The 13,196-nt window shown below is 46.6% G+C and overlaps 2 protein-coding genes across 4 annotated transcripts; both read left to right on the top strand.

The window, feature by feature from the left end:
• Positions 1-1,931: 1,931 nt before the first annotated feature.
• LTB4R2 (leukotriene B4 receptor 2) lies at positions 1,932-4,047 on the top strand. Its single transcript, XM_020971096.2, has 2 exons — positions 1,932-2,147; positions 2,659-4,047. The coding sequence occupies exon 2, from the start codon at positions 2,660-2,662 to the stop codon at positions 3,737-3,739; it is 1,080 nt and encodes a 359-aa protein (XP_020826755.1). The 5' UTR covers positions 1,932-2,147; position 2,659; the 3' UTR covers positions 3,740-4,047.
• Positions 4,048-7,745: 3,698 nt separating this feature from the next.
• On the top strand, positions 7,746-12,063 carry LTB4R (leukotriene B4 receptor). 3 transcript variants are annotated; one of them, XM_020971855.2, is made up of 2 exons: positions 7,746-7,907; positions 10,680-12,063. In XM_020971855.2, exon 2 carries the CDS (start codon positions 10,689-10,691, stop codon positions 11,739-11,741), a length of 1,053 nt encoding a protein of 350 aa, XP_020827514.1. In that variant the 5' UTR covers positions 7,746-7,907; positions 10,680-10,688; the 3' UTR covers positions 11,742-12,063. The 3 variants fall into 3 exon arrangements, with proteins under 3 accessions (XP_020827514.1, XP_078007401.1, XP_020827465.1); XM_078151275.1 differs by lacking the exon at positions 7,746-7,907 and adding an exon at positions 7,937-8,162; XM_020971806.2 differs by lacking the exon at positions 7,746-7,907 and adding an exon at positions 8,199-9,923.
• Positions 12,064-13,196: the final 1,133 nt, after the last annotated feature.

Raw genomic sequence — 13,196 nt, 5'->3', positions numbered from 1 at the left:
TCTGGGCAAAGATACCTGACTGGTTTCCCATTTCCTCCTCCAGCTCATTTTGCAGATGAAGAAACTGAAGCAATCATGGTTAAGTGACTCGTCTAGGGTCACACAGCTAGTAAGTATCTGAAGTCACATTTGAACTCAGGAAGATGAGTCTTCCTGACTCCAGGCCCAACACTATATCCACTTTGCCACGTAGCTGCCCTTAACATAAATGATAGGCGATAGGTATCTAATGGGAATAGAAAGGTTTGTCACTTTCTGGAGAGCCAATTGAAGGTAAAAGCCTGAGTGTTTTTAGGAAAGTCAGAACACCAAGACTCCTGGGTTGTGTAATATCAGCCTGTCTATGAGAGTACTTACTATCTGCTAAGGCTGCTGGGGATATAAAGAAAGGCAAAACCAATTCGTGCCTTCAGGAAGCTCACATTCTAATGAGGGAGACAATATGCAAACAATTATGTGCAAATAATGTATGTACAGGATATATTAGAGGTAACCTCAGAGGGAAAAACCTGAGACAGCTAGGTGACACAGTGGATAGAGTGCAGGACCGGGAGTCAGGAAGACTCATCTTCCTGACTTCAAATCTGGCCTCAAACACTTACTAGCTGTGTGACCCTGGGCAAGTCACTTAATCTTGTTTGCCTCAGTTTCCTCATCTGTAACATGATCTGAAGGAGGAAATGGCCAACTGATCTGGAATGTTTGCTGAGAAAACCCCAAATGAAAAGTCAGACATGACACAAAAACAACAGAGGGAAAATACTGGGGGGTGGAGGGTGTTGAGAGAGAAGAAGAAAGAGAAGTTTTCTTGGAGAATGTGGGATTTGAACTGAATCTTAAAGGCAGCCAGGGAAGCCAGGAGGTGGAAAGGAGAGGGATCAAACCAGGCTTGGGTAATTCTCACTAAAATCTGTCCTCAGGCTCTGAGCTTCCTCCCTTTTACTTCCAAACTTCCTCATGTAAATGTGTACTTGGATTAGGCATTAAGAGATCTGGATTCAAATCCTAGCTACTCTGCTTACCACATATGACCTTGGCCAACTCACTTAATTTTGGGGGGGGCCTTGTTTCCTCATTTAGAACATGAGGGTGTTGCATTAGTTAAATCTTATGACCTGAGAGAGACCTAGGAATTCTCTATCCATTTCCTCTAGATACTACCACATAGGCCCTTGATAAATGTTGAATTGAATCTCTAGTCTTAAATTTTTTAACATAAATGCCAAACTAGACTGCTCACTGTCACTTCTATTTGCTCACTATCCCATTCCAGGTATGCTGTCCCCCTCCTCTCCACTTTATCTGAATCCTACCCACTCTTCAAAGTTTAATTCAAGGACTACCTTCTCAAAGCCCTGCCCATTCAGGATGACACGTGAGAATTAGGTCTGTTATTATTTGTTGACATGTGTATGTCTTGTCTCACATAGATTTTTAAACTCCTTGAGGCCAGGAACCGTGTTTCATACCCTTTTAAAATATCTTTCACAGACTATAACACAAAGACTTGTACTTGGTAGACACCCAGTAAATGTTGGTTGAATTGAACTGAATTGCTTGATTTGACAAGAACCGGATCTGGAGAACTAGAGGCTGGGAGGCAGGTCACCGTCAGGGAACTGGAGAACAGTGGCATGGGACGACAGAAGGCCAAGATTAGCAGGCCACAGTAGAAGAATGGATTTGGATTCTCTTTTCTGGCTTTCTTCCCTCCCCCACTTCTCCTCACACTGAAGGGAGATGTAAAAACTAAGGAATGCACAGAGGTATGGATGGGGGCGGGGAGAGAAGAGGAGGCAGAAATCGGGTCGTTTGGGAGGCAGTGCGGAGGACGAGGAATGAGACACTCTATTCACACATCCCTGACCAAGGAACTTTATCGGCACCCCCTCAGTTCATACTGTTTCCTGGGGGAGGCGGAGCCCTCTTTTTCACGCCTGGACTCGCTGGAGTTCAGAGTAGGGAGGGGCAGCAGGATAGGCTCAGGGATGAGCTCCACCCGTACTTCCCCAAGTCCCACCTGTCCCAGCCCCAGCCCCGGAGAACCTGACCAGCCTAGTACGTGACCTGAGCAGTCCCCCTTGGTCACCTTTCGCTTTTTTCTGGGGTCATCTAGCTTCGCCCCCCAGCATTGCTCTTTCTGCCGGGTGAGTCCCAGCTCGCTCCCTCTTCCACTGCATAACTCCTCCCCACCTTCCCCAGCGGAGGGGGCTTGAATTTAGAGGGAGGGGCTCAGCAGAGGATTAGGGAAGGGGGCAAATCTTCTGTAACCCGGGAGTCTAGCTGGGCTTGTGGAAAGCACAAGACGCTTGGACTCTAAGAAGAGAGCATGAGTCTCTGTGCCCAAGCCTTGGTGGTGGGGTGAAAGGAAGGGCTAAGAACAGAACACTTGGGTTCTAGGAAAAGAAGTGAGAAAGAGTGAGAAGTGGGAAACGGCTGGAGGTATGGGCCGGACTGGTCCTAAGGGCTGAAGTCACCAAAGGAGATTTGAGGGTGGGAGACCCCTGAGTTCCAAGGCAGAAATGCCGCAAGGGTAGAGAAGGGTGACACCGTGGCAAGAAGAATAAGAGGGGAGATGTTTGTCCCAAATCCTGGCACTCCCGATCACTTCCACAGAGTCCCCATTTTTTCCACTCTACGTTTCCCCCCTCCTCCCAGGATGACGCTGTTCTGCCTCCGGCCCCCGGGCAATGAGACTCTGCTGAGCTCCTCAGCCTCGCGGGTCACCGGCACTGTGTTCTTGCTGCTGGCCGCTCTGCTGGGGCTGCCCGGCAACAGCTTCGTGGTGTGGAGCCTGGTGGGCTGGAGGCCAGTTCGGGGAAGACCCCTGGCGGCCACCCTGGTGCTGCATCTGGCCCTGGCCGACGGCGCGGTCCTGCTGCTCACCCCATTCTTCGTGGCTTTTCTGGCTGGCCGGGCTTGGCCTCTGGGCCCCGTGGGCTGCAAAGCCGTGTACTACGTGTGCGGGGTCAGTATGTACGCCAGTGTCATGCTCACCGCCCTGCTCAGCCTGCAGCGCTGCCTGGCCGTCACCCGTCCTTTCCTGGCTCCTACCCTGCGCAGCCCGGCGCTAGCCCGACGCCTGCTGCTTGGAGTCTGGTTAGCTGCCCTGCTCCTGGCGCTTCCCGCAGCCACCTATCGACATCTGTGGGGAGGACAAGTGTGCCAGCTGTGCCACTCCTCACCTGCTGAGGCCGCAGCCCACCTGGTCCTGGAAACCTTGACTGCTTTCGTTCTACCCTTCGGGTTGGTACTGGGCTGCTATGGAGTGACTCTGGCCCGGTTGCGGAGCGGGCGCTGGGGTGCCCGGAGGCAGGGCGTGAGAGCAGGCCGTCTAGTGAGCGCCATCGTGCTGGCTTTCGGCTTACTCTGGGCTCCCTACCACGCTGTCAACTTGCTGCAAGCAGCGGCCGCCTTGGCACCTGCCAGTGGGTCCCTAGCGCGGCTCGGAGGGGCAGGCCAGGCGGCTAGGGCCGGGGCCACAGCTTTGGCTTTCTTCAGCTCCAGCGTCAACCCCATTCTCTACGTCTTTGCTGCCGGGGACCTTTTGCCCCGAGCTGGACCCCGCTTCCTCACTCGAATCTTCGAGGGCTCCGGGGAGACACGAGGAGGAGGTCGTTCCCATGAGGGGACCATGGAACTACGAGCTACTAGGCGCCTGGGAGGGGCAGGGCAGGGACGAGGGAATGGGGACCCGGGCGGCGGGGTTCAGGAGGGCAGCTCAGATTGTAAAAGTTGAAGTCCTATGCCTCCTTTCCCATTATTTCTCCAGCCCTCTTCTCCTACCAGCTCCCTATACGGGTTTGAACATTTCTCCCCTAGAATCCAGGGTACTACCCCTCTTCTCCCGCCTGAACTTCTTACTGGCCTAGAGACTTGTGATGAGAAGGTTACTGTGCAATACCAAAGGTGGGATCTACCCCAGGCCCATTGAATTCAGGGAGCAGGATTTGTTGTGTGTGGCTTACTTTTATACATGTGCTCAGCTATGTTGACCAACAGTGCCAGAGATGTAGATTGTAAATACAATAGATAGCCATTTATATACCTTTCTGCACGTTATTTTTTTCCCCCAGCCAATACAAAAATGCTAGGATATTTTAAAGGTCTCCCCTCTTTTCTCCTTCTTCACATGTCAGGCTAGGGTTGGGCCATCTTAGTCTGGGAAATTCCCTCATAAGAGCTGGGAGTAGATAGCCCCCTAGGGAGCGACTCAAGTAGGTGCAAGATCATATAAATTATTTTTAGTAACAGAAAATTCTGCCCTCCAAGGTGGTACATAGAGTATTCTTTTTGCATTAAAACTGTTTTTTTAAATGAAGATCCAACCCTTTCTCCCTGCCTCCACTATTTCAAAAACAAGAAAAGCAAAATTCCTTATTACATAGGCATTTTTTTGAGGTATTGCCTAAATGTGACTTATCTGTCACAATGGTCTCAAAATTCTTCTTGCCACAAAAATTTCTCCTTTTAATACCAATATTTGCCTAATCAATTCAATTCAACATTTATTTAGGGCTATTATGTTCAAGACCCTGCATTGTGTCTTCTCTCTATTCAATCCATCCTCTTTTCAGCTTTCAAAATGATTTTCCTAAAACACAGATCTGACCATGCCTCCTGTTGTTGCTATATTGTGCATCATAACCTCAGAAGAATCAAAATTATAAGTAATCCAAATGTGAATGGAAAGAACACAGTTTTTACTAACACATGCAACATATTACTAGCAATGATTTTTTTTTAAGAAATGGTAGGGAAGACAACTAGGACTGTTATAATTTGGAAAAGAAGTATCCTGGTCATATCACACACACCCAGAAAAAGAGACAACAGATAGACAGCCCAAGTGTTCGCTGAGATATTAAAAGAATCTGAGGAAAGTCTTCAAAATGGTGAATTACTAACAAGAGATTTCTAGAAAAGCATGAACCAGGCTCACACAAGATGGAAGGCATGGAAAATTTGTCATCTCTGTGGGTAAAGGGATGAAGTGGTGGATCTATCAAGGGAAGTTAAATTGCTTGTCACAAACCAAGCTGAAAGTATTGAGGTCATGTCTTAGGAGTACAGTTTTTAAATCTTGATTAGGGTGTAGAAATAACCTTTGTTCTGATTCAAATTAAAAGGCTCTGAGTCTCTCTCCTCAACCTGATACCCTCTCCTTTCCCCAGATCCCCAGCAAATATCCATATACCTGACATCCAACAGAGTTGGCACCAAGAGATAAGATATGCCGTTGGAATGAGGGTGTGGGCAGGGCAAAGGACTTGGAAGGAGAGAGTCTTAGCAAAGAGAATAGAGGAGCAAAGGGTGAATTGGCCCTCATGTCTTCACCAAAACAAGATTTGGGATCAGTTTAAAGAGGGCAAATGCTGCTTCCTTTCCTGGCATTTTCCTTCCTTCCCTTCCCTTCAGCTCTCCTAGCTACTCTTTCTTACTTGTCATCTTCAGATCTCCCATATCTAGGTCTCTTAAATTTATATAAACCAAATGCCATTCTACTCTGAATTTAACAGATTACTGGGTTCAATGGAGGGTACTTTGAATAAGTGTGTATAATTTTGCTTAATTATTTATTATAAATTTGCTTAATAATTTTGCTTCAACAAGCTTGTTTGGGAACTTTTAAGTCCATCTAAACTCAAGTCCCACCAAGCTAGAAGAACAGACAAGGAACATACATAATAAAAAGTAGGACATCTAATTGGGGCCCCAAAAATTAGTAAATAATAGCTTTAAAGTAAAACCAGCATTGGTGGTATGGTGGTGAGCATAGCTGCCTTCAAAGCAGTTGACTCGGGTTCTATTCTGGGTCAATGCAATCAAAGTTTGGGGCACTAGATGGCGCAGTGAATAGACTGCCAGGCCTGGAGTCGAAAGACTCCTCTTCCTGAGTTCAAATGTGACCTCAGACACTTACTAGCTGTGTGACTCTGGACAAGTCACTTAGCCCTGTTTGCTTCAGTTTCCTCATCTGTAAAATGAGCTGGAGAAGGAAATGGCAAACCACTCCAGGATCTTGCCAAGAAAACTCCAAAAATGGGATAATGAAGAGTCAGACATGTCTGAAACCATTGAACAACAAAACCAATCAGTCAACAAGCATTTATGAAGCTCTTTCTATGCTCCAGGAGGGGAACCTAGGTGGCGCTGTGGATAGAAACACTCATCTTCCTGAGTTCAAATTTGACCTCAGACATTTACTAACTGTGAGATCCTGGGCAAGTCACTTGACCCCATTTGCCTCAGTTTCCTCATCTGTAAAATGAGCTGGAGAAGGAAGTGGCAAACCACTCCAGAATCTCTTTCAAGAAAATCCCAAATGGGGTTACAGAGAATTGAACATGATTAAAAACTTACTTAACTTCCTAATGTTCCAGGAACCATACTAAGAGCTGGGAATTGAGTAATTAGTAAAAGATTAGGGTCTCATTCCCAAGAAATAGAGAGGAAAGCAGTCTTTTCTAGGACATGTGCTCTGGGGTGGGGAAGGCACAGCATCATCTTCGGTACAACCAAACCAAACTTTCATGCACCATAGATATCTCTTAGTATGTTTCTTTCAGTTTGCCTTTAGAAGCCTGAATTGCTGCTGTCCTCCTGATGTTTTCATGGCTTCTTGACATGACCGTGTTCCTACATGGCTCCCCTTTATTCTTTGAGTTTGTGTCTCCTGAAGAAATCATCCTGGGCTGTAGGCAGACAGTATCACAGGAACTGAAGTCCTAGAATCTTCAATTAGGCCCATCCTTGAGTCAAGTCTTGTGGGAAATGTAGTCCTTTCCCTTAGATCTACCTATGGATGACTTACACTTGTGAACTTGCTAGGAGAAAAGGTGGAGGGAAAAGGGAAGAAGAAAGGAATTTGCTGTCTGTGCATGTGTCTATCCACGTAGGCAGCAATAACATGCACACATACATACATACACATTCACATACATTATATATATACATACATGTATATGTTTTTATATGTATGTATGTACACTTCCTAGTGTCTTCCCTCCCACCTCAATCTCTGTGACTACTCTTTGGTTAAAGTTTGGCAAAGGGAAAGGAGGAAACCCAAGTGAGTTTAGCATGCTATGGATATTAATGTGACATAAAAAAATCGTGACATATGAATTGTTCAGATGCTTAGATTGCTCTAAAACACTGAGAATTGAAAGGAGATAGAGTATTCTGTGTCTAGTACTTGTTGGTGAGGAGGAAAGAAGAATTGACAAGAAGGTCGGAGGGATGTCTTTTTTGACTTACTGTCTGTCTGATAGTCACTTTGTTTCTGCGGATTGGTTTTTTTAAATCTGTAAGATGAGAGGGTTGGGCCAGATGATCTCTAAAACCCTTTCTATCTCTTAAGCCTATAATCCTATGAAAACTACACTCTTTTTATTGACTGGCTGCTTTAGAAGTTGTTTGGTTCTGAATGAAATGGTTAGTTCCCTAACCCAGACAGATGGGACTCAACTCTTCTTCAGGATCTCTGAAACGGAGAATTTACATATTTCCACTCTCACATTTCACAACTCACATACTGTATTTCTCATTGTTTGAAAATTTTTACATCGGACCTCAGTCCTTGTGGTTTTAGTCCAAAGCCTTTCCTCATATCCTCTGCGTGACAGTTATTTGGTCATTTTACCCCTACCCCTCCAGTAATACAACAGATAGCTGGGGGAGGGTAAAATTACCCAGTAGTCATCATTACTTCCTGCACCTTTTCAGAGAATGGAACAAGAGGAAGTAAGTTGCTGAAACTACAGCAGGAAGGCTTATGATCAGATGAAAGAAAGCCCTCTCTCACACAGAATAACCTCTGGGACGAAGGGACAGCTGCACTGTGAAGCTCTCCAAATGAAGGAGACTCCCCTTCATTCTGATGATCTTATTACCTTGATGCAAAGGTATACACAAGGTGGCATTTGGTGGTATGTCTCACCCAGAATCTTCTTTGGGATACTTTCCATCTTTCTGTCCTTGTAATAGTAATAATATTTAGATAGGGCTTTAAGGTTAGCAAAGTACTTTGCAAATATCATCTCTTCTTATCCTCATAACAACCCTGAAAGGTAGGTGCTCTTATTATCCCCATTTTACAGATGAGGAAACTGAAGCCAAAGCAAATTAAGTGCCTCACCCAGGATTTCACAGCTTATATGGTATGTGTTGGAGGTTATATTTGAACTAGATTTGAAGACCTGTTGAACTCAGATCTTTCTGACTGTAAGTCCAGCACTGTGCCATCTAACTGCTTGTGGTATGGTCAGCCAATTCCACCTTCCCTTTTGTCTGTTGGGTCTCAGTCTCAACTCTTCTTCTTGGCCCCCCCTCCCCCCCAGCAATTGGAGTTAAGTGACTTGCCCAGGGTCACACAGCTAGTGAGTATCATGTGTCTAAGGTCAGATTTGAACTCAGGTACTCCTGACTTCAGGGCCAGTGCTCTATCCACTTCGACACCTAGCTGCCCCCTGTCTCAACTCTTCTTAACAAACATGTACTTAACAAACAGCTCCTGCTCAAAGTCTATACCTCTTTCATTTCCTCTGTGGAGCTAATTAATGTGGAAGAATGGGGGGGGGCTGCCAAATGGTGGCATTAATAACTTTTATATAATATAATGAGGTTTCTAATGTACCTTCATTACAACAATTCTGTCACTATTTTATTTTATTTTATAGCTGAGGAAACTGAAGTTCAAAGAGGTTATACAAATTACCTACAACCACACAGCTAGGAATTGTCAGACAGAGACTTGAACCCAGGTCTTTTTTTTTTAGGCGATTGGGGTTAAGTGACTTGCCCAGGGTCACACAGCTAGTAAGTGTCAAGTGTCTGGTCTGAGGCTGGATTTGAACTCAGGTCCTCCTGACTTCAGGGCTGGTGTTTTATCCACTATGTCACCTAGCTGCCCCAGAACCCAGGTCTTCTGAAAGCAATTCCAGTGCTCTTTCTGTTATGCTATGTTGCTTCCTAGTTTTGCACCCCTTAGCTAAACCCCCAAATGTCTAGATCTAAAATTGTGACTGAGAATCTACAAGAGCATATGCATCAGCATTAAGGGAGAGTGATGGGGCAGATGAGCATTCCCCTCCAAACCAAGGAAAGTAGATTGGGGATTGTCTACTGAGGGAACGTGGAATGGCTTTAAGATGAATCTTGGTTAGTTTTGGTTTGGAAGCCTCAGTCCACCTAAGTTGTGAACAGGAATGGATCCAAATCCTGAGATTGCCTTCAAATCAACAAATCCCTTAGACCTCAACATAATGGGCTGGAGAGGGGAAAGGTTTTGGGTTTTCCCAGCCTTGTCCTTGGCCGACCTGTTGGAAATTTAAAATGAGTGGGTTGAACCAGGTCACCTCTAATACTAGAGCTAGAGTTTTATGCTGCTGTGATGCTATGGGGATGAGTCAAAATGGAGACCAGAAAGGAAGGATGGAAAACACTTCAATTGAGGAAGGGAAAGGCAGATGAAATTTAGTTCTCCAGGTAACTGACACTTGCCATACCCCAATGAAAAATCAAAACCAAATATTGTTGTGAGGAAACAACACTCCCTACACTTGACTCACCTCCTTAATACTTCCCAGGCACCAACCCTAGATGTGTTCAGACATGATCCTAAGAGCTGAACCTCTACCTCCCCTCCCCTTTCCCTATTTCTCATTTCCCATCACATCTGGCCCCACCCTCCCTGACCTTTCTTCCCCCCTTACTTGCTTCTTTGGGGCAAAAGGGACTATTTCTTGCTTCGATGAAGGAAATAGCATTAAGCACCACCCCTCAGAAGAGTTCTCCCATCCTCCTCCTGCCCCCTCCCCCTCCTCCACCCCTGCTGCCCCAACACTTCCTTCCCCACTGACTGACAAGACAGTAGCATCCAAACCCTGGACCAGCCAGGGCTCCAACTTCTGGCAAAGAAGGTAAGTGTCCAAGACGATGGGTGGGGATGAAGGAAACAAGGTCTAAGCAGTGAGAGAGAGGACTTACAGTGAGAAGTATTTGGATTCACTCAGTACCCCAAATCTTCTCGTTCTGGTAGCATCTCAGATATCCGAGGGAAGAATTAGGGGAGAGGGATGTAGGAGAAAAGGGGAAATAGGGTGAGAGACAATCAGAAAGCTGGGGGTGTTGGGGCCAGAGAGGGTAGCATGATGGGAGAACTGGACAGTCAGCTCTAAGGCTACACTAAGTCATCCCCACAGGAGAGAGGTGTGAGAAGACAGTAGAATGGGTGAACTGTTTACAAGATAGGGCTGGGGAAGATGAAACTCCATTTTATTCTGAGACAGCCTCTTTCTGAAGGGAAGAAGGATTATAGAGGTGTGGAAATGCAACCACTGCAAATTTAGCAATTTGGCTCTGTGGGCAGGAAGCCCTATGGCCCAGTTAGGAAATTGGTCCATCTCTCTTGTAAGGTAGCTAAAGGGTGGAGTGGGGATGGGTGTAGCAGGGTAGGACGACCCTCTGAAAAGCAGGGTTGGAAAATGCTGATACTAGAACACGAAAGGATTTCAGAGATGCTACCTCACGGTGTAGGGAAAGCCTGTCAGGTACTGAGCACTTGGCTAATGGTCCTTATGGGGTGGGTGCACCCCACACAAACGTGAAGGCTGTCAGGAAGTTCTCCCTTTGTCCTATGCCTAGTCCTTCCTATCTTTCCTGAACTCATCATCCAGGTCTTCCCAATGGCTACCAACACCACAGCCCAGCCTGCACCAATTCCATCCAGCCTCCTGTTCATCCGGTCCCTGTCTATCATACTGCTCTCACTGGCCCTGGCGTTGGGACTCCCTGGAAATAGCTTCGTGGTGTGGAGTATCCTGGCCCAAATGCGACATCGCTCTGTCACTGCCCTTTTGGTCCTGAACCTGGCAGTGGCTGATCTGGCTGTGCTGCTTACAGCGCCTTTCTTCCTCCACACCTTGGCCGGTGGTACCTGGTCCTTTGGTTTGGCTGGATGCCGCCTCTGCCACTACATCTGTGGAGTCAGCATGTATGCCAGCATCCTCCTCATCACAGCGATGAGCCTTGATCGCTCCCTGGCTGTAGCCCGCCCTTTCCTCTCTCAGAAATTTCGAACCAAGTCAGCCGCCTGGCGAGTCTTGGTGGGCATCTGGGTGGTTTCTGCCTTCTTGGCAGTGCCTGTTATAGTGTACCGGCAGGTGCATACAGTGGCACAAGGCAGAGTGAGATGTGAAACGTGGTACTCTACCCTTGGCCACGCAGCCTTCCATTTGCTATTTGAGTCCATCACAGGCTTCGTGCTGCCCTTTGTGGTAATCGTGGGCAGCTACTCAGACATTGGGCGGCGGCTGCGGGCCACAAGATTCCGCCGGAGTCGCCGCACTGGACGCCTGGTGGTGTTGATCATTTTGACCTTTACTGCCTTCTGGCTGCCCTACCATGTTGTGAACCTGGGACAGGCTGCCAGGGCCTTGAATGGGTATAAAATAGGGGAGGGATCAGCAGGGCAGAAGCTGACCTTGGCTCGAAACATTCTTATTGCCCTAGCCTTCCTGAGTAGCAGCCTGAACCCTATACTGTATGCCTGTGCTGGTGGTGGACTACTCCGCTCAGCTGGTGTTGGTTTTGTAGCCAAGCTGCTGGAGGGCACTGGCTCAGACATTTCCAGCACCCGGAGGGGCACCCAGGTTCAAACACCTCGCAGCAACCCCAATAATCCTCTGGAGCTTGGCCCAGCAGAGGAATTCACTCTCTCCACCAATCCCACTGACTGAACTACTGAGTGAGACCTGGGTTGGGGGGTGGGGGTAGTGGGGGAGTGGGTTGGGGATGGGCTTGTGCTGGGGTTAGCTCCTCTGTTCCTAGGGATGACTGAAGCAAAATGCTGTCTCATTCCAGCTCAGTCATTTTCCCTAGGGAACGTGGAGTCAGAGGAAGCTCTCAGTTTGGACTGACAGTCAGTTTATATAGGAGATGAATTGACATAGGGGTGGGACAGCAGGAGAAGAGATGGAAAAAGGTGAATGAGAGAAGGAACCACATCCTGATCTGTCTCCTCATGCAGTTTTTAAAATTAAAAACTAAAGCCTGAAAACACATCTGTTCATGAGGGATGCTCCCTGGAGTGCTGACTAGGACAACCCAGATTTTTTCTCAGCAAACCTTGTTGCCGTGGACTGCTGAGGCCATGGGTAGAGAGGTAAGAAGATAGACCAGATAGCTCTGTAGTTATGATGGGGACATCTGATGACTAAATGATTGGGTTGAGGCTGACTCACTTTTTCTGGCAACAGAATGAGGGAAACTAGGCAAACTAATTAAGGCAGACATAACACATAAGCTCACATGTACACATATACATACACAGACACATATGCATGCTTATACTTACATACATGTACCATTGCCTCAAGCTCAAGACCCATGTATAGCAGCCTGCCAATTCCAAATCACTCATAAGAAAATCAAGAAAGATGTTCTTATTATATATATATATACACACACACACACACACACACACACACATATATATGTATATGGAGACACATATATATGTATATGTAGACACATACATATATTTTACCCCTCACAGCTGGCCCTCTCTGGAAGCCCCACACAGCTGGAACAAAGAGTGCACATTTATGACCTTTATCTAGAATGGTACCCATGGTGACTATCAGTGATTGTCAGATTTCCTGCTGATAATCACTTCAGTCCTACACAGGAGGTAATTAGAGTGATGAAATATCTAACAAGTCAGCTTTCAAAGCTCCCTTACATATCTACTTTGAGGTTCTTAAATCTGTTCTTAAATCACTCTGTTGATTCTTTAGGGATGAGCAGTGGCCTCAGAGGCCCCTCAATCAAACCCTATGCTTGTAGATTCAGAAAGGAAGATCTGATGGTGTGCCTTTCTCAAAATCTTCATCTGGAGCACCAGTGGGTCTGAGAGCAAAATTTCTCTTTGGCATTTCCCCTTGAAAATAGAAGGGAAACATCTGCCATTGGTCCCAAATGTCTGGAGTCACTAGGGAAGACAGAACCACAAAGAGACTTCCTGGTTATCCTGAACCAAGAAAAGCAATGTATATGCCTCAGAATAGAAGCCTTCTCCTTCCTAAGATGGTGAATGAGGCAAGTTGGAATGAGTAAGGGAAGGATACTTTGGCTCTCTCCTTTTCAGGAACTGAGAACTTCCCCCCTCCCAACCCTCAACTCTATCTTCTATC

Source organism: Phascolarctos cinereus, unplaced genomic scaffold (assembly GCF_003287225.1).
Source record: "Phascolarctos cinereus isolate Bilbo 61053 unplaced genomic scaffold, phaCin_HiC Scaffold_3;HRSCAF=262, whole genome shotgun sequence".
Classification (NCBI taxonomy): Eukaryota; Metazoa; Chordata; class Mammalia; order Diprotodontia; family Phascolarctidae; genus Phascolarctos; species Phascolarctos cinereus.
This window is presented reverse-complemented; position numbering and strand designations above follow the sequence as displayed.

Bases quoted from the DNA above. Each gene is read 5' to 3' on its own strand.
- LTB4R2 (XM_020971096.2), top strand. From the start codon at position 2,660: ATGACGCTGTTCTGCCTCCGGCCCCCGGGCAATGAGACTCTGCTGAGC.
- LTB4R (XM_078151275.1), top strand. From the start codon at position 8,103: ATGAGGAAACTGAAGCCAAAGCAAATTAAGTGCCTCACCCAGGATTTC. The intron at 8,163-10,679 runs GTATGTGTTGGA...CTCATCATCCAG, and splicing joins AGGATTTCACAGCTTATATG to GTCTTCCCAATGGCTACCAA.